The sequence below is a fragment of the Sapajus apella genome, unplaced genomic scaffold (genome assembly GCF_009761245.1).
Source record: "Sapajus apella isolate SASKATOON/1434 unplaced genomic scaffold, GSC_monkey_1.0 scaffold61, whole genome shotgun sequence".
NCBI lineage: Eukaryota > Metazoa > Chordata > Mammalia > Primates > Cebidae > Sapajus > Sapajus apella.
In genome coordinates, this window is record NW_022437001.1 from 2,158,542 (window position 1) to 2,184,863 (window position 26,322).

Consider the following 26,322-nt stretch of genomic DNA (forward strand, 5'->3'; position numbering starts at 1 on the left):
CCACATATCAGTGAGAACATGCAATGTTTGGTTTTCTATTCCTGAATTTCTGTTTCTATTCACTTAGAATAGTAGTCTCCAGTCTCATCCAGGTCACTGCAAATGGCTGTTAATACATTTATTTTTATGGCAGAATAGTATTCCATCATAAATATATGATACACATCACAGTTTCTTTATCCACCCGTTGATTGATAGACATTTGTGTTGGTTCCACGATTTTGCAATTGTGAATTATGCTGCTATAACCATGCATGTTCAAGTATTTTTGAAGTACCTTTAACAGTGTAATATCATAAGCATTATTTAAGTATTTGCTAAATTTTTAAGTGTTTTAATTTTAAAGAAGGGTGGGTGGTGGGTTGATGTTTGTTTTTAAAAGATCGGGTGCAGTGGCTCATGCCTGTAATCTCAGTACTTTGGGAGGCCGAGGCAGGCGGATCACTTAAAATCAGGAGTTCAAGACCAGCCTGGCCAATGTGGTGAAACCCTGTCTCTACTAAAAATACAAAAAAATAAGCTGGGTGTGCTGTCACACCTGTAATACCAAATACTTGGGAGGCTGAGGCAAGAGAATCACTTGAACCTGGGAGGTGGTGGTTGCAGTGAGCTGAGATCGTGCCACTGCACTTGGACTCCAGCCTGGAGACTCCATCTCAAAAAAAAAAAGAAAAAAATCATTTTTGCTGCTGCAGCATGGAGAAGAGGAGTTTCAGGTGTCTAATGATATTGCCTTATATTTATTGAATACCTAATATGCCCTACAGCATTACAAAAACAGGCATAGAGTACATTTTTTCTTTAAGATATTTGAAAATAACATAAAAATTATTTTATATGCTTTTAAGCTTATAGAATTATTCTTGTATATATTAAAGCAAGACTATATTAAAAATGTGTTTTTCTTTTTGTCTTCTGGTGAATAATAAGGTTAGTGAATTGTTTATTATCTTTATAGCCTCCACATGCTGGGAAGTTGCTGTCTATGTTAAAGCACATGCCTCAGAAGTATGGCCCTGATGCCTTTTTCAACTTTCCAGGAAAGAGTGCTGCAGTAAGTAATATTAATGAGGAAGTCACTCCCAGTTCTTTTCTTTGCTCCTTGAAAGTACAGCCCTATGAACACCCCTGACAGGTTCTGTGCTAGGTAGAAACTTCTGCTCAACATACTTTAATCCTTATGACAGTTGTGCATGTTACCTTTTGTAATTGCTTTAGAGGTGAAAAAACAGAGGCTTAACTTAGTTGAGAAAATGCCCAGTCACAGCTTGGTCAGCAATGGAATAAGAACCTCATTCTTTTAAACACAGCCATGTTTTCCTAAGTAGCTATTTGTGTGTAAAACCTTCATGTCAATCTTTGTGAACATGCTTCTTCTCACCTTTCTTTACTCTACCTCTGGTTTTTGTGTATCTGGTGTATAGAATGATAGTGAAGAAATAGAGGCTCTGAAACTTACTATGCAAGTTTTCTTTGACTTGTGAGTTTCCAAATTATGTTGGTCTCTGCGTTCTTGTAAGCTGTTAATCAGTTTATAGATAAGACAATTATGTATAATAGTGATATCTGTAATGTTTCATAATATAGAAGCACATTATATAATATATATGTTATAGATGGAAGTTTAAAAAATCTCCTCATTATTACATTGGTCAGCCTGTTATAAGCAAAACAAACTTTTTAAAAAGGTATTTTAGTCTGTTCTTTTCCTGAGCTTATCTTTCATTCTTTTTTTTTTTTTTATTTTTTTTTCTTAAAAAAAAAAAAGAGACGGGGTTTCACCATGGTCTCGATCTCTTGACAGCATGATCTGCCCACCTCAGCCTCCCAAAGTGCTGGGATTACAGGCGTGAGCCACCGTACCTGGCCTTTGGAGTGCATTGGTGCAAACTGGGCGCACTGCAACCTCCACTTGCTGGGTTCAAGCAGTTCTCCTGCCTTAGCCTCTTAAGTAGCTGGGACTACACTTGTGCACCACCATGCCCGGCTAATTTTTGTATTTTTAATAGAGACAGGGTTTCACCATGCTGGCCAGGCTGATCTCGAACTCCTGTCCTCATGATTCCCCTGCCTTGGCCTCCCAGAGTTCTGGGATTACAGGCATGAGCCACCATCATTCATTTTTTTACTTTAGTTCTCATAAAATCTTACCTTAGGCACTTTGTAGCCTGGCAATATCTGCAGAAAGATAAGAATATGTTTTAATATGACCTTTGTAATATTTGAATGTTATATACACAATACACAACTTTTTTTGAAAAGTTTTATTGCCCAGTTTTTTCCTTTACAGTTTTTCCTTATAAGTCATTTTAGATTTGTAGCTTTTCAGAATAATTTTACTTTCTTGTCATACAGCCTATCATTGCCTCTAACATAAAAAAGTATTCTTATGAGATTACCTTTTTTCATGCCTCATGTTATAATTTTATTATTTACAGTTCTCTGAGCTTGCAGTGTGTGCAAGCTTTTAAGATAAGATTTATCTTAAAAGTAGGCAGTTGAGCTGAACAGCTTTTGAAACTTGAATAGATGTTTTAAATTTGTTCAATGACTTCCTTTCATTAAACAAAGCTTTTAATGAGAATTTAAAGTATTCATGGATAAAGTATTTTTACAAAGCTTTTACATCTTTGATATCATTTTTAGTGAAAGAGAACATGTGTATACACTGAATATATATTTTTTCTAAAATTTTTTTATCAGTCCGTGAGCTATAATTATTATTTTCCTTTTTTCTCAATGCAACAGTCATTTTAAATCAGCCTCTTCAATTCTCAATAGTGTTATTACTGAAGTTTGGCTCTATGATGTCTTTCATGTTTTATGTAATATCTAATACATAGAATATATATATTATATGTATACATAATTGCATATGTAAGTCAAAATAGAAGCTTGTATAGTTTGAATTTTTTAAAAAATAGCTTTACTGAGATAAATTCACATACTATACAATTAGCTCATTGAAAGTATATAGTGTAGTTGGTAAATGTGTTCATATATTTGTCAACCATCACCACATCAATATTGGGACATTTTCATCACACCCAAAGGAAACCCCTTACTGATTAGCAGTCACTCCATATATTCTCCATCCCTATTCTAGACCATTCATATTAGTGAAATCATACAACATGTAGTGTTTTGTGACTGGCTTTTTTCACTTATCATGATGTTTTCAAGATCTATCCATGGTGTAGCATGTATCAGTACTTCATTCCTTTTTATGGCTAATATTATATTGTATGGATATACCATACTTTATTTAATCGTTTGTCAACTAATGGATATTTGGGATTTTCACTTTTTGGGCTATTATCAATAATATTGCTATGGACATTTGTGTATGTGTGGACATATATTTTAATTTGTCTTGGGTATGTACCTAGGATTGGAATTTCTGGGTCATATAGTCTTTGTTTAACATTTTGAGGAACTTTTAGACCATTTTCCAAAGTAGCTATGTTATTTTATGATCCCACCAGCAATGTATAAGGGTCAAATTTCTCCACATCCTTGCCAATATGGTTAATATCTTTTTTTTTCTTTTTTTTTTTTGAGACAGTCTTGCTCTGTCACCCAAGCTGGAATGTAGTGGCGTGATCTCGGCTCACTGCAAACTCCGCCTCCCTGATTCAAGTGATTCTTGTGCCTCAGCATTCTGAGTAGCTGGGATTACAGGTGCGCATCACCATGCCTGGCTAATTTTTGTGCTTTTTGCTAGAAACGGGGTTTCACCACGTTGGCCAGACAGGTCTTGAACTCCTGACCTCGAGTGATCCACCTTCCTCAGCCTCCCAAAGTGCTGGGACTATAGGCTGTCTTTTTATTGTATTAGTAGCCATCCTAGTTGGTATGAAGGGGTATCTCATCGTAGTTTTGATTTACATTTCTTTTTTGACTAATGACACTGAGCATCTTTTAATGTTTTTATTGGCTGTTTGTATATCTTCTTTGGAGATATGTATGTGTAGATCTTTTGCCCATTTTAAAATTGTCTTTTTATTATTGAGTTGTAAGATTATATATTTTGGTTACAAGTCCTTTATCAGATATTCAGTTTGCAAATGTTTACTCCCATTTTTGTGGCTTGTCTTTTCACTTTTTTAATGGTGTTCCTTAAAGCACAGGTTTTAATTTTAATAAAGTCCAGTGTATATATTTTTTCTTTTGTCACTTGTGCTTTTGGTGGCATAATTAAAAAGGATTTGCCTAACCAGAGCACACTAAGGCCTTATGCTAATACCACAGTCTTCATCACTGTTGCTTTATATTAATGGCAGGTTTTGAATTTGGTAATATGAGTCCTCAAATTTGTTCTACTTTTCTTCTTTTTCTTTTTTTTTTATTTTTTCATTTTTCTGAGCAGAGTTTGGTTCTTGTTGCCCAGGCTGGAGTGCAATGGCACTGTTTTGGGTTGAAGCAATTCTTCTGCCTCAGCCTCCCGGGTAGTTGGGATTATAGGCACCCACCACCATGCTGGGCTAATTTTTGTAATTATTTTAGTAGAGACAAGGTTTTACCATGTTAGCCAGACTGATCTCAAACTCCTGTCCTTAGGTCATCTGCCCACCTCAGCCTCTCAAAATATTGGGATTATAGGCTTGAGCCACTGCACCTAGCCTGTTCTTCTTTTTAAAGATTGTTTTGGCTATATAAAATCCTTCTCTTATGTAGTATGATCTTTTAAATAAAAATTTAAACCAAGTGGTAAAGCCATTTGTATAGTGACTTCTGAATATAATTTAAAAATATTATGAACTAATACTCTTCAGTTTCATATTTGAGTTTTATAAAAGCAGCATATACCAAGCTTTTTCTCTTTTCTCTTTCCATTCTTGTCCATCTTTCTCTATTCTAGTACCTGAAAATTTCATTGAATTTCTAATTTGATATCACTACCTATCTCTTTTAATTAGAATCTCTGTGGATATGTTTATTTTAAGAAATGAAGGAGACAAGATTCATGTATCCAGCGGGTTACACTGAATGTTTCGTTCATTTAATTAACATTACTATATATTTGGGAAAATTAAAAAGTTATTAAAATTCTTCTTCCAGATGACGTCTTCTTTCAGATATTTTAATTGTGACATAAAGTAATGTGATGTAGTATAAATACATATAGCATTGTAAAGTCTTATTTTCAGGATTTCAATAATATGGTTTTTCATGTGAGTTAATAACTCAAAGTTTTTTTCCCTTAGGCTATTGCATTACCTCCTATAGCCAAATGGCCGTACCAGAATGGTTTTACATTTCATACATGGTTTAGAATGGATCCTGTAAATAACATCAATGTAGATAAGGATAAACCATATTTGTATTGGTATGTATTTATATAACTGATTAGTGTTAAAACCTGACTTTGAAACTGAGAAGAATGTTTAGAAGTAAAATGAAAACCTATTTTTTGTAGTTTCAGAACCAGCAAAGGTCTTGGCTATTCTGCTCATTTTGTTGGAGGCTGTTTGATTATAACATCAATAAAGTCAAAAGGAAAAGGCTTTCAACACTGTGTGAAATTTGATTTTAAGCCGCAAAAGGTACATGATTTTTGAGTCATAGTTAACGTTAATAAGCTATGCTAGTCATCAAAATGCTTTGTTTTAGTGTTACTCCCATAGCATGCTAAAGCATAATTCCAGTTTTACTGTTTGAAAAGATGAAGTGTAAATCACTGGATGATTGACCTCTCTGATTTGGATGTGAAAAAGATTGCAAATTTAGTTATTTATGGAGATTAGGGAGATATAAGAAAATATCTATGGCATTTTTCTTACTGGTGCACATTTAATATGTGTTTGCTTTTGTACATTAAAATTTAGAGGTACAAAAGAATTTATATTAAAAATTTTTGTACCTAAAAGTTTAGTGGTACAAAACCATTAATAAATGGTTCATCAACAAAATGTATAGGTAGATAGGTAGTCAGATAGATTAAGCAAATATGGCAAAAAATTGACAATTGTGGAATCTAGGCGGTGGGAAAAAGGAGTATTTGTACTGGATTTTCAGATTTTGGGGGTATATATGAAATTTTTCATAATAAAAAGCTGGAAAAATAATCTAGTAGTTAAGTTCTTATCAGTTGAAAGGCCCCATGAATAGATACTCTTCCAGAAGGTAAATATTGAATTTAGCAGAGGTACTCTTGTTTTATTTTTAGGTTGAAATACAACTTATTTAACTTCTACTTATCGATATGTTTGCATTATTGGGAGAATTGTTATCTTTGTATTATTTATTGTTTTTTGCCTCTTCAGTGGTACATGGTTACCATAGTGCACATCTATAACCGATGGAAGAACAGTGAACTTCGATGTTATGTGAATGGTGAACTAGCATCCTATGGAGAGATAACATGGTTTGTCAACACTAGTGATGTAAGTCGTTTCAAAATGTTGCAATGAAAATAATTGTTTTAAAAACATGAGTTTGTTAAATAAGAAAAAGTTTTATAATTTGAATATAAAATTCTAAATATTACAATGGTAGATTTTTATAAGCATAATTTGGCTAGCATGTTAATTTGTTAGTAGAACTTAATGTGTCACTAAAATATTATTGAGTTCTTGTTATAAAATTATTCCATATAGGTAAAAATAAGGATTTATAACTAACAGTGGCTATATCTGGGCGGTGGGTCATTGGTTCATTTATCAAAATGAATGGGAGCTTCACTACAAGGAGCTGTAGTGATCATTTTTATGAATGAGTTAAATGAAGCATACTTATAAATCTTGCATATAATTCTGACTGCTATAGATAACCATTATGTTATAATCTTTACAGGGTTCAAAAATAAATCTATAGGTTAGAATGAAATTTAAATTATGTCTAATTATGTCCTTTTTATAAAAGCTTGAAAAAAGTACAGACCAGGAAAATGAACATAAAGTATATTACCCATACACCTTTAACTCCTCTTTTCATATCCTTTGCTACACATATATACATATTGTGCAATGCTAACCTTATGAGATCAGGGTGTTGAATCAGACAAACTTAGGTTTGAATCTCAGCTCTGTCATTTATTGACTGTATGACTTTACCTAATCTATTAGGCCTTAGTATTTTTCCTCCTGAAAATGGACATAAAATAACTCATACTTCAGAAAGTTGTCATCTGATTAAATGAGGTAATATCCATAAATCTATTAGTAGAGTACCTTATATAGAATGAGTGCTCAATAAATGTTAGTTCTTTTTTTAATACAAAAAAGCACTCATATGTAAGTACTGTTTTGTAACCTGTTTTTTCTTACATTAAATTTTATTGAGTGTTTTTTTTTTTTATTCCAGGCATTATAATAAATAGATTTATTTTTAAAAAGCCCCAGCAACCTTGCAAGATAAGCATTATTATAATCTTCATTTTACAGATAAGGTGAAGCACAAAGAAGTAACTTGCCATGCTCAGTGGCATAGGAAGCAGGGATTTGATCTAGGTGGTTTGGCTTGAGAACACACATATTTAAAACTTTTCTATATCCCCTAATGTCATTACATACACATTTTTCAAAATTCTTTTTAATGGTCTCATGGTATAAATTATTTTAGTCCACTTAGATGCAGTTTAGAATGGACAAAACATTTATGACAATATAGGTTTTTATTATTTCTGGAGTATGTTTTTTTGTTTTCTACTAAAATTTTTTTTTCTCTTACAGACCTTTGACAAATGTTTCCTGGGCTCGTCAGAAACAGCAGATGCTAATAGAGTATTCTGTGGTCAGATGACTGCAGTTTATCTTTTTAGTGAAGCTCTTAATGCAGCTCAGATTTTTGCTATTTATCAGTTGGGCCTGGGATACAAGGTACTTTACGTACTGTTCTGTGCTTAACCAATGTTAGTTCAGCTTGATTTGAAGGTGGTTTATACATAGAGAGTTTGGTTAATGGATACCAAAAAAAAAAAAGAAAAAAGAAATAATGAGATCTATTTGATACTACAGCAGGCTGACTATAGTCAATAACTGTACATTTTAAAATAAATGGTGTAATTGGATTGTTTTCAACTAAATAGATAAATGCTTGAAGGGATGGATATCCATTCTGCATTATATGCTTATTTCATGTTGCATGACTGTATTAAAACATCTCATGGACTCCAAAAATATATACAGCTATTATTTACCCAAACAAAAAAGAGATGTGTGCAAATGGTGACCAGAAGAGAGTAGGAGTAGCCTACTTATATTAGACAAAATAAACTTTAAGTCAAAAACGGTCGAAAGAGACAAAGGAAGGACATTATATGATGATAGGGTTACCCAGAAAGAACAACTATAAATATATGCACTTAACATCAGAGCTCTCAAACACATGAAGCAAACTTTGATATAATTAAAAAAAGCAGATAGCAGCACCATAATAGTAGGAGACTTTAGTATTCAACTTTCATTAATGAATAGAACAACCATACAGAAGGTCAGTAAGGAAACAGAGACTTGAATAGCAACACAGCCCAGTGTATTTAGCAGGAATATACATAACACTTGATGAAACAACGGTAGAATGTGCCTCCTCCTCTTTCTTCTCCTCTTCCTTCTTCTCCTCTTCCTCCTCCTCCCGTTCCTCCTCCTCCTCCTCCTCCTCTTTTTTTTTTTTTTTTTTTTTTGAGACAGAGTTTCACTCTTGTTGCTCAGGCTAGAGGGCAATGGTGTGATATTGGCTCATGCAACCTCTGCCTTCCGGGTTCAAACATTTCTCCTGCCTCAGCCTCCCAAGTAGCTGGGATTACAGGCATGTGTCACCACACTCGGCTAATTTTGTAATTTTAATAGAGACAAGGTTTTGCCATTTTGGTAAGGCTGGTCTCAAACTCCTGACCTCAGCTGATCTGCCTGGTTTGGCCTCCCAAAGTGCTGGGATTACAGGTGTGAGCCACTGCGCCTGGCCTGCATTCTTCTTAAGCACATATGGAACATTCTCCAGGATAGACACATGTTATATGACAAAACAAGTATCAACAAAGTTAAGACTGAAATTATACCAGGTATCTTCTTTAACCACAGTAAAATGAAACCAGAAAGCAGTTCAAAGAAAAACTGAAAAGTCCACCAACATTTAGAAATTAAACAACACATTTAAAATAGCCATTGGGTCAAAGGATAAATCATAAGGACATTTAGGAAATATCTTGAGACAAATCAAAATGTAAACTCAACATGCTAAAACTTATGGGATTCAGTGACCTCAGTTCTAAGAGAGAAGATTATAGTGATGATAATTTATAAAAGAAGAAGGATCTCAAATCAACAACTGAATTTATACAGCATGGAACTGGAAAAAGAACAAATAAAGTCAATGTTAGCATAGGGCAGGAAATGGTAAAAATCTGAGCAGAAATAAATGAAATAGTGCAGCAGTCTCCAGCCTTTTTTTTGTCCCAGGGACCAGTTTCATAGAAGATAGTTTTTTCATGGACCATGGGTGGTGGGGGCACAGTGGTGATGGTTTTGGTATGATTCAAGTGCATTGCATTTATTGTGCACTTTGTTTCTATTATTATTACATTGTAATATAAAATGAAATAATTATACAGCTCACCATAATGTAGAATCAGTAGGAGCCCTGAGTTTGTTTTTCTGCAACCAGACGGTCTCATCCTGGGATGATAGGAGACTGATAGATTATCAGATATTAGATTCTCATAAGGAGCACACAATCTAGATCTGTTACATGTGCAGTTTACAATAGGGCTCACTGTCCTATAAAAATCTAATGCTGCCATTAATTTGACAGGAGACGGAGCTCAGGCAGTAATGTGAGTGATGGGCAGTGGCTGTAAATACAGATGAAGCTTTGCTCTCTTGCCTACTGCTCACTTCTTGCTGTGGTTCCTAACAGGTCATGTACCTGGTTGGAGAACCCTGGAATAGAAAAAAGTAAAGCAGTGGGAAAAAAATCAGTGAAACTAAGAGTTGTTGTTGCTTTTTTAAACATCAACAAAATTGACAAATTCTTACATAGACTAAGGTAAAAAGAAGAGTACATAAATAAGTAAAATCAGAAATTAAGAAGGAGGCATTATAACATGCCACAGAAATAGGATTATAAGAGAATGCTATGAAAAGTATATGCCAAGAAATTAGATAATTTAGAATGAATGGATAATTTTCTAGAAATATACAACTTACTGAGACTGAATCAAGAATAAATTTAAAAAAATCGGAAAAGACCTATAGCTAATAAGGAGATTGAATCAATAATAATAATCTTTTCAGCAAAGAAAGCTGAGGAGTAGATGGCTTTCCTGGAGAATGCTGTCAGTTGTTTAAACAAGAATTAATACCAATTCTTCTGAAACTTACAAACATTTTATGAGGAGGAAACATTACCAAACTGATTTTATAAGGCCAGTGTTACCCTGATACCAAAGCCAGATCAAGATGATGTAAGAAAGAAAACTTAGGCCAATATCCCTGATGAATATTGATGGAAAAATCCTTAATAAAATACTAAGAAATAGAATTTAACAGCACATTAAAAGAATTATATACAATGTCAAATTAAGATTTCTTTCTGGAATGCAAGGATGGTTCAACAATGCAATGTACCACATTAACAGTGAATTACAAAAATGCAATGTACCACATTAACAGTGAATTACAAAAACCATATGATCGTATATCAACTGATGCAGAAAAAGCATTTGACAGAATTCAACACTGTTGATATTAAAAAAACCCAAAACACTGAACAATCTGTGAATAGAAGGAAACTACCTCAACATAATAAAATATATATGGAAAGCCCATGACTAACACCATATTGGACAGTGAAAAACTGACAGTTTTTCCTCTAAAATCAGAAACAAAGCAAGGGTGCCTATTCTTCCCATTTCTATTCAGCACAGTATTTGGAAATCCAGTTAGAGCAATTAGGCAAGAAAAAGAAATGAAAGGCATCTAAGTTGGAAGGGAAGAAGTAAAATGATCTGTTTGCCTATGGCATGGCCTTATACCTAAAAAACTGTAAAGATTTCACCAAAAACTGTTAGGACTAGTAAATGAATTCAGCAGAGTTGCAGGGCACAAAATCAATACACACAAATCAGTTGTGTTTCTATGTGTTAAGAGTGAACAGTTTGAAAAGTACAAAAATAATTCCTTTTACAATAGCATCAAAAAAATAAAATACTTAGAAATAAACTCAGCCAAGGTGGCAAAAGAGCTCTACCCTGACTCCACCAAGGAGGCAAAAGAGTTGTACACTGAAAAGTAGAAAATTGTTGCTGACAGAATTCAAGAGACCCAAATAAATGTAAAGACATCCCTTGTTCATGTTGTGGATGACTTAATATGTTGAAAATCTATACTACCTAAAACAATCTACGGATTCAGTGCAGTTCTTATCAAAATCCCAGTGGCACTTTTTTTTTTTATAAATAGAAAAACAATTCTGAAATTAATGTGGAATCTCAAGGGACTCTCAGTAGCCAAAACAATATTAAAAAGGAGAACAAAGTTGCAGGCTTTACACTTCTGGATTTCAAAACTTATTACAAGGGTATAATACATAATGAAAATAATGTTAGACTTGCTTAGACACATAGGACAATGGAACAAAACAGAATGTCCAGAAAAAACTTTTGCATATATGGTCAAATGATCTTTGACAAATGAGGCAAGGCCACATACTGGGGAAAGGACAGTGTGTTAAACACATGATTTTGGGAAAACTGGATATCCAGATTAAAAAAAGTTATATGCTTAATTCATATTATATATTATGTACAAAAATGAGCTGAAAATAGATTAAAGACCTAAAAGTAAGATGTAAAATTATAAAATTCCTAAAAGAGGCCAGGTGCAGTGGTTCACGCCTGTAATACAGCACTTTGGGAGGCCCACATGGGCGGATCATGAGATCAGGAGTTTGAGACCAGCCTCGCCAACATGGTGAAACCCCGTCTCTACTAAAAATACAAAAAAATTAGCTGGGTATGGTGGCAGGCACCTGTAGTTCCAGCTACTTGGGAGGCTGAGGCAGGAGAATCATTTGAACCCAGGAGGCGGAGGTTGCAGTGAGCTGAGATTGTGCCATTGTACTCCAGCTTGGGTGAAACGACAAGACTCCATCTCAAAAAAAAAAAAAAAAAAAAACCATAAGAAGCTTTATGACATTGAATTTGTCAGTGATTTCTTGATTGTGACACCAAAAGCACAGGCAACCAAAGTGAAAACAGACAAGTAATAAGATGATGTCAAAGTTGCAAAGTTCTGCGCATCAAAGAAAATACCCAGCAGAGTGGAAAGGTAACCTACAGAGTGAGAGTAAATATTTAGCAATCATATATCTGATAAGGGGTTAATATCTAGAATATATGAATTCTATGACTCAAAGAGAACAGCAGCAAAACAAATGCATAAAAGAGTTGAGTAGACATTTCTTTAAAGAAGATATAAAAATAGCCAATGAACATATGAAAAGATGCTTAAAGAACATATGAAAAGTTATTAGAAATGTGCTCATTTAAACTACAGTGAACTATCACTTCACCTTCTAGGATGACTACTTAAGAAAACATAGTTAACAAGTGTTGGTGAGAATGTGAAGAAATTGGTACCTTTGTGCACTGTTGATAGAAATGAAAAATGGTGCAGCCGCTATGGACAACAATATAGAGGTTCCATAAAAAATTACAAATAGAACTTCCATGTGATCCAGTAATCTCACTTATGGGATATATACAAAATAATTGAAAAGAGGATCATGGAGACATATTTGCACACAAAAAATAATTGCCCACCCATGGACATATTTGCCCACCCATGTTCATAGTAATATCATTCTCAGTAACGAAGAGAAAGGAGTAACCCAGATGTCCATTAGTAGATGAACGGATAAAGAAAATGTGACAGATACACACATGCACACAGAGGACCATTATTCAACCTTAAAAAAAAACAAATCCTGTCATCAGTTAAAACATAGATGAGCTATGAAGACACTCTGCTAAGTGAAATGCTTTGGTCACAAAAAGACATATACTGTATGTTTCCGTTTATATAAGGTATCTAAAAGAGTCACCAACTCATAGAAACAGAAAGAAAAATTGTGATTGTCAGGGGCCCGTGGGGAGCAGGAAATGGCGAGTTGTTAAATGGCTACAGTTTCAGTTTTGCAAGATGTAAGAGTTCTAGAGATTTGTTTTTTAACAATATAAATATAGTTAATGTTCCTCAGTTATACACCTAAAAATGCTTAAGATGGTAAGTTGTATGTTATATGTTTTTGAAAGCAATTAAAAAGAAAAGAATATAAGGAAAAAAAGATAAAATGTGATGTATTGGTCACTTTTACATTTTTAAGGTAAGGTTTTAATGTCAAGTCGTCTTGATTTCCGTTACATACATCTTTAAAATAAAATTCAGCCAATTTTACAAGTAAGCAAGGAGGGATCCTCTTATATGATACTTTTAAAAGATTATCAGTGGTCTCTCTCCTTAAAGTTTGACACCTGTGTTGATTTGTACTTAGATTCTCTTTTTGTGGCATACTATTTAACTGTTTTCTTTTTAATTCTTAGGGTACATTTAAATTCAAAGCAGAAAGCGACCTTTTCCTTGCTGAGCATCACAGACTTTTGTTGTACGATGGCAAACTCTCTAGTGCCATTGCATTCATGTACAATCCACGGGCTACAGATGCCCAGCTTTGCCTTGAGTCATCCCCTAAGGACAACTCTTCAATTTTTGTTCATTCACCACATGCACTTATGCTCCAGGTACTAACTGTGATCTTTTAAGAACATTTTTAATGGTAATTTTTGATGTGTTATTGAGATGTATTTAGTAGCTTCTGTTAAACACATGGAATGTCACATTTTACTGTTTCTCCGTTTACTGTTGTGCCTTATTTTTAATTGTTTTGGAAAAGAAATCATTGAACTCTTTACTGTGTTTTTAATCTTACAAGGATGTGAAGGCAGTTTTAACACATTCCATTCAAAGTGCTATGCATTCAATTGGAGGCGTACAAGTACTATTTCCACTTTTTGCACAGTTGGATTACAGGCAATATTTGTCTGATGAGGTTGACTTGACTGTCTGGTGAGTGCCTTTATTTGTTTCTTTAATTTGCTGTGAGCGTTACTTTCATTACTGTTGAACTATACAATATTTTGTCGTTCAGGTTCGTTCTAGATTCAAAATAATTTAAAGAAACTTGTGAACTCTAAACTATTACAAGTCTGTGTTAATTATGTCAGTATTAATTTAAGTTCTTGTTTATTGGTAGGAAATATGGAAGCTGTAAGGAACACAGTAAAGTGGTTTTAGATTAACGTAACAAATGGCAATAATAGGTCACTCAAAATAAATACATTTTTTTGTCTAAATTAAAATTTTTTTGATACCTGTAACTCAGAATGCAATAAGAAATTTCTAATTTTTGAAATATTTTAAATTATTTGATAATGATTTATCGAACTTAGCTTTTCATATTTTAATTATTATTGATTGCATTTATGTAATTGGAAGCCAAAATTTTTAATAGTGTTGTCTGAGGTAAATTAGCCTTTTTTTTTTTTTTTAAATGTAATCAATTTTCACTTTAAGACCTCAAATTATGAAACTACGAAAAAAAAAATAGATTGAGGAAACTCTCCAGGGCATTGGACTGGGCAAAGATTTCTTGAGTAATACCCCACAAGCACAGGCAAGCAAACCAAAAATTGTCACATGCATGAGATCACATCAAGTTAAAAAGCTTCTGTACAGCAAATTGAAAAGATAACCAACAGAATGGGAGAAAATATTTGCAAACTATCCACCTAACAAGGGATTAATAACCAGAATATATAAGGAGCTCACACAACTGTGTAGGAAAAAAATCTATTATAATAATCTGATTTAAAAACAAGAGGTACGAATAGACAGGTCTCAAAAGAGGATATAGGAATGGCAAACAGGCACAATTAGATTGTACATTTAGCACATTTTTGTCTCTTGTGTTGTAGTTCTGAGTCTAAAAAAGACAAAGGCATATAAATTCTAGAGTAAGTTATAAAATACGGGACAGGATGTCTAAATTTCTCGTATCTGTATATTCTAGTGAAACTATATATAGTGAAATTATTGTTTCATTTGTAGTGAAATTATTGTTTTGTTACTTGAGAAATTTAAGTGACTTTTACATTCTCTCATTTTGAAATTCTCCCTTTGATTTTTTGCTTTTATACATAGCTTGATGTCTACCACCAATGTGTATAGTTAATGATGGAATAGTTTTGTCCTGATTATTTTTAGACAACTTTTTTTTTAAAGAAAAAGTTATCAAATCTAGTATTTGTCAACTTATATTTTAAAATATTAAAATTTAATTAACCTTGACATATTAATACTTTATAGAATTATTTTGTGCCCTGTTCTAGCAGGGCTTACAGTTTTCCTCCTTCCCTTCCTCCCCTTCTTTTTCCCTTACCTTCCCCCTTCCCCCTTCTTTCCCCCTTCTCTTTTCTTCCCCTTCCTTTCCCCATTCCTTCCCTTTCCCCTTCCCTTCACCCTTCCCTTCCCTTCTCCCTTCCCTTCCTTTCTCCCTTCCCTTCTTTCCCTTCTCCCTCCCCTTCCCTCTCTCTTGCCTACCTGCCTCCCTCTCTCCCTCCCTCCCCTTTTCCCTCCCTTTCCCCTTTCCCTTCTCCTCTCCTCTCCCTTCCTCCTTCCCCCTTTATTGGAATTGCTGACAGTGAAAGCACTGATGTGGAGGAGACGGGCTGCTGCACAGGCTTTCTGTCTCTTTTTTTGGGGGGAGGGGAGGTGGGACTTTTCTCTGAGAAGGCTATAACAACTGACCTTATTCCTTTCCCTTCTGGGTATCTTTAAAAATTGTGGGTAGTAGAGCATGGTTGTAGCCCCTATTCAGTTTTAAAAGTGTTCAAGACTGACTGGAGAATTACAATTTTGTTGTTGGGATAATGAACAAACTTCTTAGTGTTCAAGGACCTCAAGTTTGTCTCCAAGTTAACTTTCTCATCTTTCTCTTCATGTACCCTCTGCTCTATTCTTACTAGGCCAGTCTGGAGCCCTAACACATTTTGAGGATTTACACCTTACTCTGTTTGCTGTACTGTCTTTTCCCACCTTTTGACCCCTGACTCTTCAAGGTTAAATATACTTGCTTATCTAAGTTATATCTATTCTTTAAGGCCTTACTATATTTTTATTAAGTATTTGTTATTGCTTGTTTTTGGAGGTTGCTTATTTTTCTCTGTATCATGCATATTTGTCATTGTTTCTAAGTAATTCATCTATTAATATGTTTGGGATAAAGTATACGAAATAAATATTTGAGTAACTCCTAATCCTACATTAAAAATCTAGTTCTGATGTAATGTTGGAAGCAGTTTTAGTGGAATGTCAATTTCTTTGAAATAGAGAACTTTTTATTAAGGTGAATGGAAGGGTTACCTCTATCTAACCTAATTTTTAAAAATAAAATATATTTTTTAATGATTGCCTTTTTAAAAATTCTAGTTCAACCTTGCTGGCTTTTATCATGGAGTTGTTGAAGAACTCAATCGCTATGCAGGAGCAGATGCTTGCCTGTAAGGGCTTCTTGGTAATAGGATATAGCCTTGAAAAGGTAAATTATGAAATATTTTGTGTATTTGATTCTTAATTTACAGGCCATGCATTTGTTCTCTAACTGGCTAAGGAATTTTGTCTGCAAGAATATTTCCTTGGTTGCAGAAAATTACCTAAAGTAAAATAACATTTTGTTGTTGCCTCCATTCTTCTATTAAACAAATGTAATAGTGAGCCTCCTTTGTTCCTTACATTAAACAAATGTAATAGTGAGCTTCTTTAACTTTGAGCATAATTTGTGGGCCAACTTTTTTCCTGGTAGGAATAGCCTGTAATTCACTTACTTTGACGTGAATTTGTAGTAACATTTGAACTACTTTTTTTGCAGTCTTCCAAATCTCATGTCAGCAGAGCAGTACTTGAACTTTGCCTTGCATTTTCAAAATATCTGAGTAGTCTGCAAAATGGGATGCCCCTGCTCAAGCAATTATGTGATCACATTCTTCTTAATCCTGCCATATGGATTCATACCCCAGCCAAGGTAATATATAGCTATATATCGATATTGTTTTACTATCTTTGCTGTTTTTGTGCTTGAGAAGAGTGAAAATTAAGAGGATTTTCTTTTTTTTTTAAATGTACTATTATGCAAGATTTCAGTGGGTTGCTTTTTTTTTGACTAAGCATCCTTTTTTGCTCTTCAGGAAAAATTGCAAATCTGTGTGTGTATATATATGAATATATACAAAGAATATGTGCATACAAAGAATATGTATATTCTTTGTAAACTGTCATTATTTTAAAAGATACAGGTATAATCTTTATTTTCTGAAACTAAATGAAATAAAGTTTTGAGACTTTATTTACTAAATATAAATCAAAGTTAGACAGTTTTAATGTAATTATTAATGTCTCCTAGTAACTGTAGCTTCGTTCTATTGTAAATATGCATATATATTTTTTCTTTTTTTTCTATTCCTTAAGAACTCACCCTGCTCCTGCTCTCTCTCTTTTTTACTTCACACTTTTGCCTTCCAACGTGATGAACTACTGAATTTCATTCTTACAGGTACCACTGAAATGTCACTTTTTCTTTGAAGGCATGATACACTAGTCTCATGTAATCATTTTCGTTTCACGTTAATGCAAATTATAAGAACATTTGTACAATTTTTTTTTCAGTTTTGTAAAAACCAATTCTACGTGAATGCAGATGAATTTGTGGTAAGGTGTGTGAACAACATATTTAATAAATCTTAATGTTGTAATAAATTGTCCTGCCGGGCGCGGTGGCTCACGCCTGTAATCCCAGCACTTTGGGAGGCCGAGGCGGGTGGATCACGAGGTCAAGAGATCGAGACCATCCTGGTCAAAATGGTGAAACCCCGTCTCTACTAAAAATACAAAAAATTAGCTGGGCATGGTGGTGCGTGCCTGTAATCCCAGCTACTCAGGAGGCTGAGGCAGGAGAATTGCCTGAACCTAGGAGGCGGAGGTTGCGGTGAGCTGAGATTGCGCCATTGCACTCCAGCCTGGGCAACAAGAGCGAAACTCCGACTCAAAAAAAAAAAAATTGTCCTAAAAATTCAGTAGTGGCACTATTAAGCATGACTTGAAACAGAACGTTTTATTAAACTGAACAGTTGTATCTATCTTATGTACAATTTTTGTTAGAAGTTGTATTATTTCAATCCCACTGTTTTCCTCTCTCCCCTTCTGCTTTTGGGTCCACTTGCAGTGTATCTCATTGATTAAGTTGGAATAGCTCTTACTTATTCTAGTTGTCAGAAAAGTCTGCAGACTTTTTTTTTGCTTTTCTAGAGTCTTAATACCTTATTTTCAGCTGGTCTTTTCAAATGTTAAAGAGAAAAACAGCTGCTGACTCTGATTGCCATTTGGAAATAATCAAAGGAGGCAGCTGGAGGTTGTAGCTTTTTATCTCCAGGTCGAATTTGACCTCATTTTCTTCCATGACCCTCAGTCTTATTTCTTCTTGAGGATTGTTTCAAGTTACTTTTAAAACCTTTTACTAGACACTTTTTTGTCTTACTAATCAGCATATTTGTAAGGCTTTGTGTCTCTTTTGATGTGGTCAGAAAACCTCTTATTTTATATGCTTAGTTGGAGGGGAATTAAAAAAACTCATCTTATGGTTTTCTTAGTTTCCTAGTATTATTATACCCTATTTCTTTTACTTTTTAATAACTTTTCTTAATTTCTTTTTTAGAATTTGCAATGAGTCGATACTATTAACATTCTCTCCTGTTTTAGCCATCTGCTTTATGTATCTACGAGGGGTTTTGTCTGCTTTTATTTTATTATAAAGACAGTAATAAAAAAGGGCAGATCCAAATTTTGTTTGACTTGAAGGTTAAATGTTTATCACATGGGAAACTTTTTAAGAAGAAGAGTACAATATAATGCATACAAAATTAGGTTGAGGGTCTTGGAAGAAACATTAATAGATCAGTGGTCATAAAGTTTAAGCTTTATCAGCTTCACAGTCAATCCACCTCTGGTTAAAAGTCTGGTTGTGTGGATGTGAAAAGCTTTGCTTTTAGAAAAGGGAGCTACCAGCGATTTATAATTTCCATTTATCTTAGATCTGCTCAGAGACCATCTTTTTAATGACCTGGCAGGAGAGATGAATTTTCTTGTCTACTGTGGTCCATCGTTTATTCAGCAAGTATTTGTTGAGTGACTACTTTATGGTGGACACTGTGTATATGGTGATGAACAAGATAGACTTGACTCTTACCCTCATAGAATTTAGATCTAGTAGGAAAGACAGATGTTAACACACAATTTGTATGGCTATTAGAGTATATAATGAGTGAATGAGGAAAGGCTTATTCATAATTAGCATATGAATAATCTTGAGGTCTTTCATTCATCCCTATATGGTGCTGTTAAATTCTGTTTGTTTATTTTTTTGACACAGGGTCTCACTGTGTCACCAAGGCTAGATTGCAGTGATGGGATCTCAGCTCACTGCAAACTCCACCTCCCTAGCTCCTCCTGAGTAGTTGGGACTGTAGGTGTGTACCACCACACCCAGCTAATTTTTGTAATTTTTGTAGAGATGATGTTCTGCCATGTTGCCCAGGCTGGTCTTGAACTCCTGGGCTCAAGTGATCCACCTGCCTCAGCCCCACAGAGTGCTGCAGTCACAGGTGTGAGCCATCAAGCCTGGCCTCTGTTCATTTTTCTTTTACCACAGTATCATTCTCAATGGACTGACTTTCTCTAGTTTTCCATTTCTTTGTGTAAATAATCACTATTCTACCAGAATTACAACATGTTCTTCTATTTTGTTTGAGACAGAGTCTTGTTCTGTCATCCAGGGTAGACTACAGTGGTATGGCCATGGCTCAGTACAATCTTGAACTCCTGGGCTCAATCAGTCCTTCTGCCTCAGCCTCCTGAGTAGCTGATACTGCAAGTGTGCATCACCATTCCCAGCTAACGTTTTACATTTTTTGTAGAGACTGGGGTCTTACTTTTTTGTCTAGGCTGGTCTTGAACTTCCAGCCTCAAGCCATCCTCCTCTCTCAGTCCCAAAAAGTGTTGGGATTATAGGGTTTAGCCACCATGCCCAACCCCAATATATTCTTAACATATGACTCATCATTTCTTAGCCCCAGAAATTTTAATCGTTTTCCATTGCTCTCAGTAGTCCTTTATCTAGCATTAAGCCTTCATGTAAATTCTTATTTCTAGATTTTCTAGCTTAAAAATGGAAATATCCTCTGGATAGGGAGGTACCAAAAGGTTTCCCTAGAGTGGTGGTTCTCAGTCTTGACTGCTGATAGAGTCAGTTGGAGTATCTTTTTAAAAACAAACAAAAATAGAATCTCACCACTTCCACTGCAGATTCTGATTTTATCAGTCTGGTGTTACTGGTGGAGGGTGTCCAGGTTCGTGGCGTCTTGAACAAAGAATTGGACAAAATGCACAAAGCAAGGAAAGAATGAAGCAGCAAAAGCAGAAATTTATTGCAAATGAAAGTACACTCCACAGTGTGGGAGCAGGCCTGAGCATAGAGGCTCAAGACCTCTGTTACAGAATTTTCTGGGGTTTAAATAACCTCTAGAAGTTTCCATTGGTTGCTTGGTGTTTGCCCTATGTAAATGAAGAGGGTGAAGTAAAGTTACAAAGTCATTTACTTGGTGTATGCCCTGTGTAAATGGAGCGGATATTTCCTGTCATAGCTGAAGCATTCTATTTGATTTAGTTCTAGGAAGCCCTTAGGCTCCCTGCCTCCAGATCTTATTCTCCTGCCTCACTGGGATGGGACTCAGGCATCAGTATTAAAAAAAAAAATGTTTTTCAGTTATTTTAGTGTGCAGTCAAAATTGAGAACTGTTGTTCTAACTCTAGGGCAATCTATTTCAACCATCATCTTTCTTGCTTGAAATTTCCTCTTGTATTCTGTCTATTGTACTACTCATCTTCAAAGCTTACCTTAATACCTACTTTATTAGTGAAGCTTTTCTTCACTATTTCAGTTTATCCTATGATAATTTGTCTGTCCTTTGAATTAGTATTTCCTAGCTCTATGTCAATTACACATTGCTTCATGACTTTTTTCATGTTTTGGTAGGCATATTTATTATCTTTGATTTGTTTTGCTTAAATATAAGTGTACTTTTTAAAATCTTTTCCACTGTATTTCAGCTACTTAGGGGCAGTATATGTGCCATTATATTTCCATGATACAGTGTTTTGCATATAGTTAGATTTAAATATTTGCTAAGGGACTGAAATAATATGGTTAAGAATTTGAGCCATGTCATATTGCCTCAATGACAAGTAGATTGGGCCTATCAATTTGAACAGCAATAGCTACATCAAAATAACATTTTGCAGCAAATCAGTAGATCACAGTGTGTGTGTGTATGGTTTTGTGAATTACAATCATCTTTCAAGCCCCACTTTTAAGTAATTCAGAACCTGCCACTTTTTACCATGTAGGATTTATTCATTGACACTCTAATTCATTTAGGCTTGTTTATTTGTAGGGCACCTGGAAGATAGGTACCTAGTTTTCACTCTCTAGAGAGATCCCCTAGGTAACACTGAGGTATCTTGCAGGGTTGAAAAGGAAAATGCCCTCATTGTCCAGGAAGGTAACATAAATGTTCAATTATAAATGATCAGTAGTTTGGTCTGTGGTCAAGGGAAGAATATATATATCCTATGCTTAAAGTTGTTCAGCTTATAAAATATACCCACTACAATAAAATGAAAAATTCTTGATTTCAGCATGAGAGTAGAACAAAAGCTGTCGTTATTTTTGCTGCTGTAAGTAATGAAGTATAGTTGATGAGTTTGAGACCCATAATTTTACTGAAAAAAAAAAAAATTTTTTTTTTTTCGAGGCAGGTTCTCATTCTGTCGTCCAGGCCGGAGTGCAGTGGTGCTATCTTGGCTTACTGCAATTTCTGCTTCCTGGGTTCCTGCCTCAGCCTCCTGAGTACCTGGGAGTACAGGCGTGCATCAGCATGCCTGGCTAATTTTTGTGTTTTTTGGTAGAGACGAAGTTTCACGATGTTGGCCAGGCTGGTTTTAAACTCCTGACTTTAAGTGATCTGTCCGCCTCAGCCTCCTAATGTGCTGAAATTACAGGTGTGAACCACTGTGGTGGGCCAGTTTTTTGTTAAGAAGAAATGTGCAGTCATGGGGTAGCACATGTATTATTTCTTTCTCTTACGTATGAAGAGCTGATATTTTGAAGTTAATATAAACATATACAACTTCTTATGTATTTTTTAGACTATGTACTTATCAATGAGGTTAGTAGAATCCTTTCCTAATTGAGGGACATGATATACATGTTGAGAGATTATAATGTTATGATGAAAATGCTAGATTGGAATGTTTCTTGTAAGAAGCTACTGTAACTGAATTTTGTTTTTCTAGTATTCCTCGAGGTAAACTCTATATCTTTTTCTATGATTTTCTTTCTTTCGGTTTATTTCTATTTATTTTTTCCTTTTGAATTACTACTACTTTTTTCTTTCTTTTGAGCCATTTCAGCTTCTGATTTTCTGCAAAAGTTACATTTGAAAGAAAATCTAGTGTTTTCAAACAACTATGCATAGATAGTATAAGTAATAAGTCTGTTATAAAGAAATTACTCATGCTCAGGAATAATTGCTGGTTGCTAAATAGGAGTCACAAAATTATTTCCATGGAATAATGCAGCAAAAAAATTATATATTTGATGGTGTTTACTTTATAATGCTGTTATAAAAGAAGAAATTACCTGGCTTGGTTTTATAAGGAGTGTGTGTGCATGTGCTTGTATGTCAATGGGTTTGTGTTATCTAATACGGATATTATTATCAGGCTCAGCATCTTACTTTTTGGAAGAAGTATGGTGAAAATAAAACAGCCTGAAAGTGTTACTGGAAACAGAAACTCTGCTGGTGGGGTTCTCTAAGTTCTTCATTTTTCTTCTGTAGGTTCAGTTAATGCTCTATACTTATCTGTCCACGGAATTCATTGGTACGGTAAACATATATAATACCATTCGGAGAGTCGGAACAGTGCTTCTCATCATGCACACGCTGAAGTACTACTATTGGGCAGTGAATCCTCAGGATCGAAGTGGTATCACCCCAAAAGGATTAGGTATATCTGTATATTACTAAATGCAAATCAGGATTTAATTTTTCATTTTGTTTTAACCAGTACTGTCATATTATTTGGGCAGTTTCTCTATATTCCATTATGGTAAAATTTTTTTTAATCTCATTGATAATGTTAATAGTTTGTCCTACATTATAGTTTCTAGAGGTTAATAACTTGTGGAAGAATAATACTTGTGCTGGTATGAGTTGTTGGGGGAACAAATATGACTAGGATGGTTGTTGTAAGGCACTGAAAATGCTGAGAAATTCTTAATTAGTTTTTAGTAATTGATATTGAGAATTGATTATCACAATGACATTCGTAGAAATGGTGTTTTGGAAATATGGGGGTTTCTTACAGAAGTAGGAGGTATCTGCTTCTCTTAAAGATATAATTATTAAATTACAAAATGTTAGTAATTATTTTCTTACATAATGAGGACTAACTAGCTGAAAGGGTAATATTTATTCATCATGTCCAGAAGTTCATGTTAAGGGGTCATAATAGAACATTTGACATATAGTGGCTGTTTTGCTTGTAATTATTGCAATCTCCTTGGAATTGGCTTACATGAAAAAGGGAGGTAATCAGCTTGTATAAACTGGCAGTTTCAGATACAACTTGGTGTAGATATTCAGAATATGGCCACAGGACCGAATTTGTCTTGCTGCATTTACCAGTTCTGCGTTGGCTGTTTTTACATATTCTTCCCCTTTGTAGTAGCAAGCAGCCAGTCCACTTTCACATCCATAATAACTTAAATCCAGTGTAAGAGCATCTGCCTATATAAAATATTTCCAGTGAAAGTCTCTTTTAGTCTCTTTCTTGCTCATTGGCTTTCATTGTATCATGTGTCCATTTCTGTGGTTAGAATTGTTCTGATTGCTTAGAAATGGAGGCATCCTGTACCTTGAAAGACATGGTCTGAGAGTGAAGATGACTTCAGTCACTTGGTAAAAATTAAGGACTGTTGCTTGAAATTAAGAAATAGATGCTGAGGAGTCAAATAACATGCATTCTGATTGCAGTAAGAGGCTTTGGTTGTTTGCGATTTACAAAGATTGTCACATTTGCATACTACTTTTTATATCACTTTCAAAATAAGCTTGGTTTAGTCTCAGATAATCTGGTATCTATAATTCAGCAAGCTATGAACTTTTTAAGCTGGCAAGGTTGTGGCAGATGTAGACCTGGTCAGAATTTTCTGATGATTATTTCATGGTGCTGTAGGTGTATCATGTACTGTACTAGGTGCTAGTTTTGTATTCTTGCCTGCCTTTCATAATTGGTTAGTGACCTTGGGAAAGTCTCATTCTTCAAATGAGAGAGCTGGACAAATTTTGTGATCCTATTCTAACTCTAGCCTATTTTTGTTTTTTTGGTCTAGGAATCATATGGAAGAAATTTTAAACAATTTTCTTCCTATTTTCATTGATCTGTTCAAGGTCATGGTGGTCCTAAGCTTTGGTGGTCTAAGAACTATCTGTAAATCGTGATTATTGGGGGTAAATTGTAAAATATATGAGGCAAACAGGTCACTAACTTAGGATCTTAGAACAATGAGTATTTGGTTTCAAAAGCTTTCTACTTGGAAATTAAATGTTTGAGACATGAAAATTAATTTAATGTGAGCCATGTGTGACCAAGGACTTTTCTAAGCAGAGAAGGAGGTGTCAGAGGCAGTCATCATAATGTTTCCCTTCTTCATGAATGATACCGTGTGGTGAGGGATTCTTTTTCAGATTTTTGTATTAGCCTATATAATGATAACAGTAGAAGAAATGTTGTCATACTGAATTCACATATAATAATAATGTTGAAAATTTAGATTTTCCTTTGTTTTTTTTCTTTTAAACATTTGTTACTTTACTAACACTCTCAGAGTCTGAAAATAAGTGCATTATTAGTGAATACAAATTTTATTTGTTACCTCATTTTTATGTTTTGGACATTCACCTATTCAAAGTACAAACTTCTTCATTGTAGTTTCAACATAACCTGTTTTGTATGTTTGAAATATTGTGTATACGATGCATGTAAGATTGAACACTTGTCTTTCTAGAGGCATAAAATAAAAGAGAGGTCATTCTTTTAGGGGACTGACCGTTATGTTTCTTACAAACAAATGGAAAAACTCTTGGGAATAAGAATTTTATATTTTGACAGCTTTGAGTGTATATTTTTCATATACTAAATGTGTATGTGTATATATTTTTTTAAAGATGGACCACGACCTAATCAAAAAGAAATACTTTCTCTACGAGCATTCTTGTTGATGTTCATTAAGCAATTAGTGATGAAGGTGAGTTCACATTGCGTATCCCATAGCATACTGTATATTGTAGCTTATAATTTCAGATGAAATACAATCTTGGTTTATTTGTCCTTTGCTTGGTTACTATGGTTACAGATAAGAAAATACTTTGAAAGATGTTTCCATGTTTGTTTTGGTTCTTTTTTGGAGCCTATATGGATATAAATTGCTGCAGAATTGGGGATTGGTAGTTGTATTTTATGTTATATAAAGTTCTTTAGTAGCTCAAGTGTGTTGATTCATTTAGCAAATATTTACTGTGTTTCTGTTAGTATTTGGCACTATTCTTTGCATTGGCAATACAGTAGTCAACAAAACTCCTAAAGGAGGTTTCATTTTTATCAGGCTCCTTGTAACTGGCATTCAGATTTTAAGAAATAGTATTTCTGTATACTTGTACCTGGTAGGTGTATGAGCCTTTAGAATTGGTCACATTTTGTCCTTTTCCATTTTATTACAGGTAAAGTAAAATTAATACTCTAAAGAAGGCATTTTACTTTTATAAGATAGGAATATATAAATGTACTTGTTGCCAATGTTTTTTTCAGTATTTTCCTATATGATTTTATAATGCTTTATTAGTTGTCACATAAGATTATGGCAAGTGAACGTAGCTTTTAGTATACCTTTCAGATTCAGATACCTTATTTCCATTTATTAAAAAAAAGTATCCTTTGAATTGTCTCTGTTTTGTTGCTCGTTCCTGGTGCATACTGTTTTTTGTTTTCCAATTTGTTTCTTCTTGTTTTTTTTTTTTTTTTTTTTTTTTTTTTTTGTTTGAGATTTTTTATTTATTTTTTTTTTGGGGTGGGTGAAATTTTTTTTTTTTAATTTATG

The 26,322-nt window shown here is 34.3% G+C and overlaps 1 protein-coding gene across 3 annotated transcripts in view; it reads left to right on the forward strand.

Annotated features, from left to right (window-relative positions):
* The window catches only part of LRBA (LPS responsive beige-like anchor protein), a 726,864-nt gene that overhangs the window by 86,701 nt on the left and 613,841 nt on the right, over positions 1-26,322 (forward strand). For all 3 annotated transcript variants that reach the window (XM_032246531.1, XM_032246532.1, XM_032246533.1), the window contains exons 5-15: positions 959-1,054; positions 5,208-5,329; positions 5,420-5,546; positions 6,267-6,386; positions 7,674-7,820; positions 13,541-13,738; positions 13,930-14,063; positions 16,485-16,593; positions 16,924-17,076; positions 23,003-23,171; positions 25,394-25,473. In XM_032246531.1, the coding sequence (XP_032102422.1) occupies positions 959-1,054; positions 5,208-5,329; positions 5,420-5,546; positions 6,267-6,386; positions 7,674-7,820; positions 13,541-13,738; positions 13,930-14,063; positions 16,485-16,593; positions 16,924-17,076; positions 23,003-23,171; positions 25,394-25,473 (1,455 nt within the window). The remainder of the gene's footprint in view (positions 1-958; positions 1,055-5,207; positions 5,330-5,419; positions 5,547-6,266; positions 6,387-7,673; positions 7,821-13,540; positions 13,739-13,929; positions 14,064-16,484; positions 16,594-16,923; positions 17,077-23,002; positions 23,172-25,393; positions 25,474-26,322) is intronic.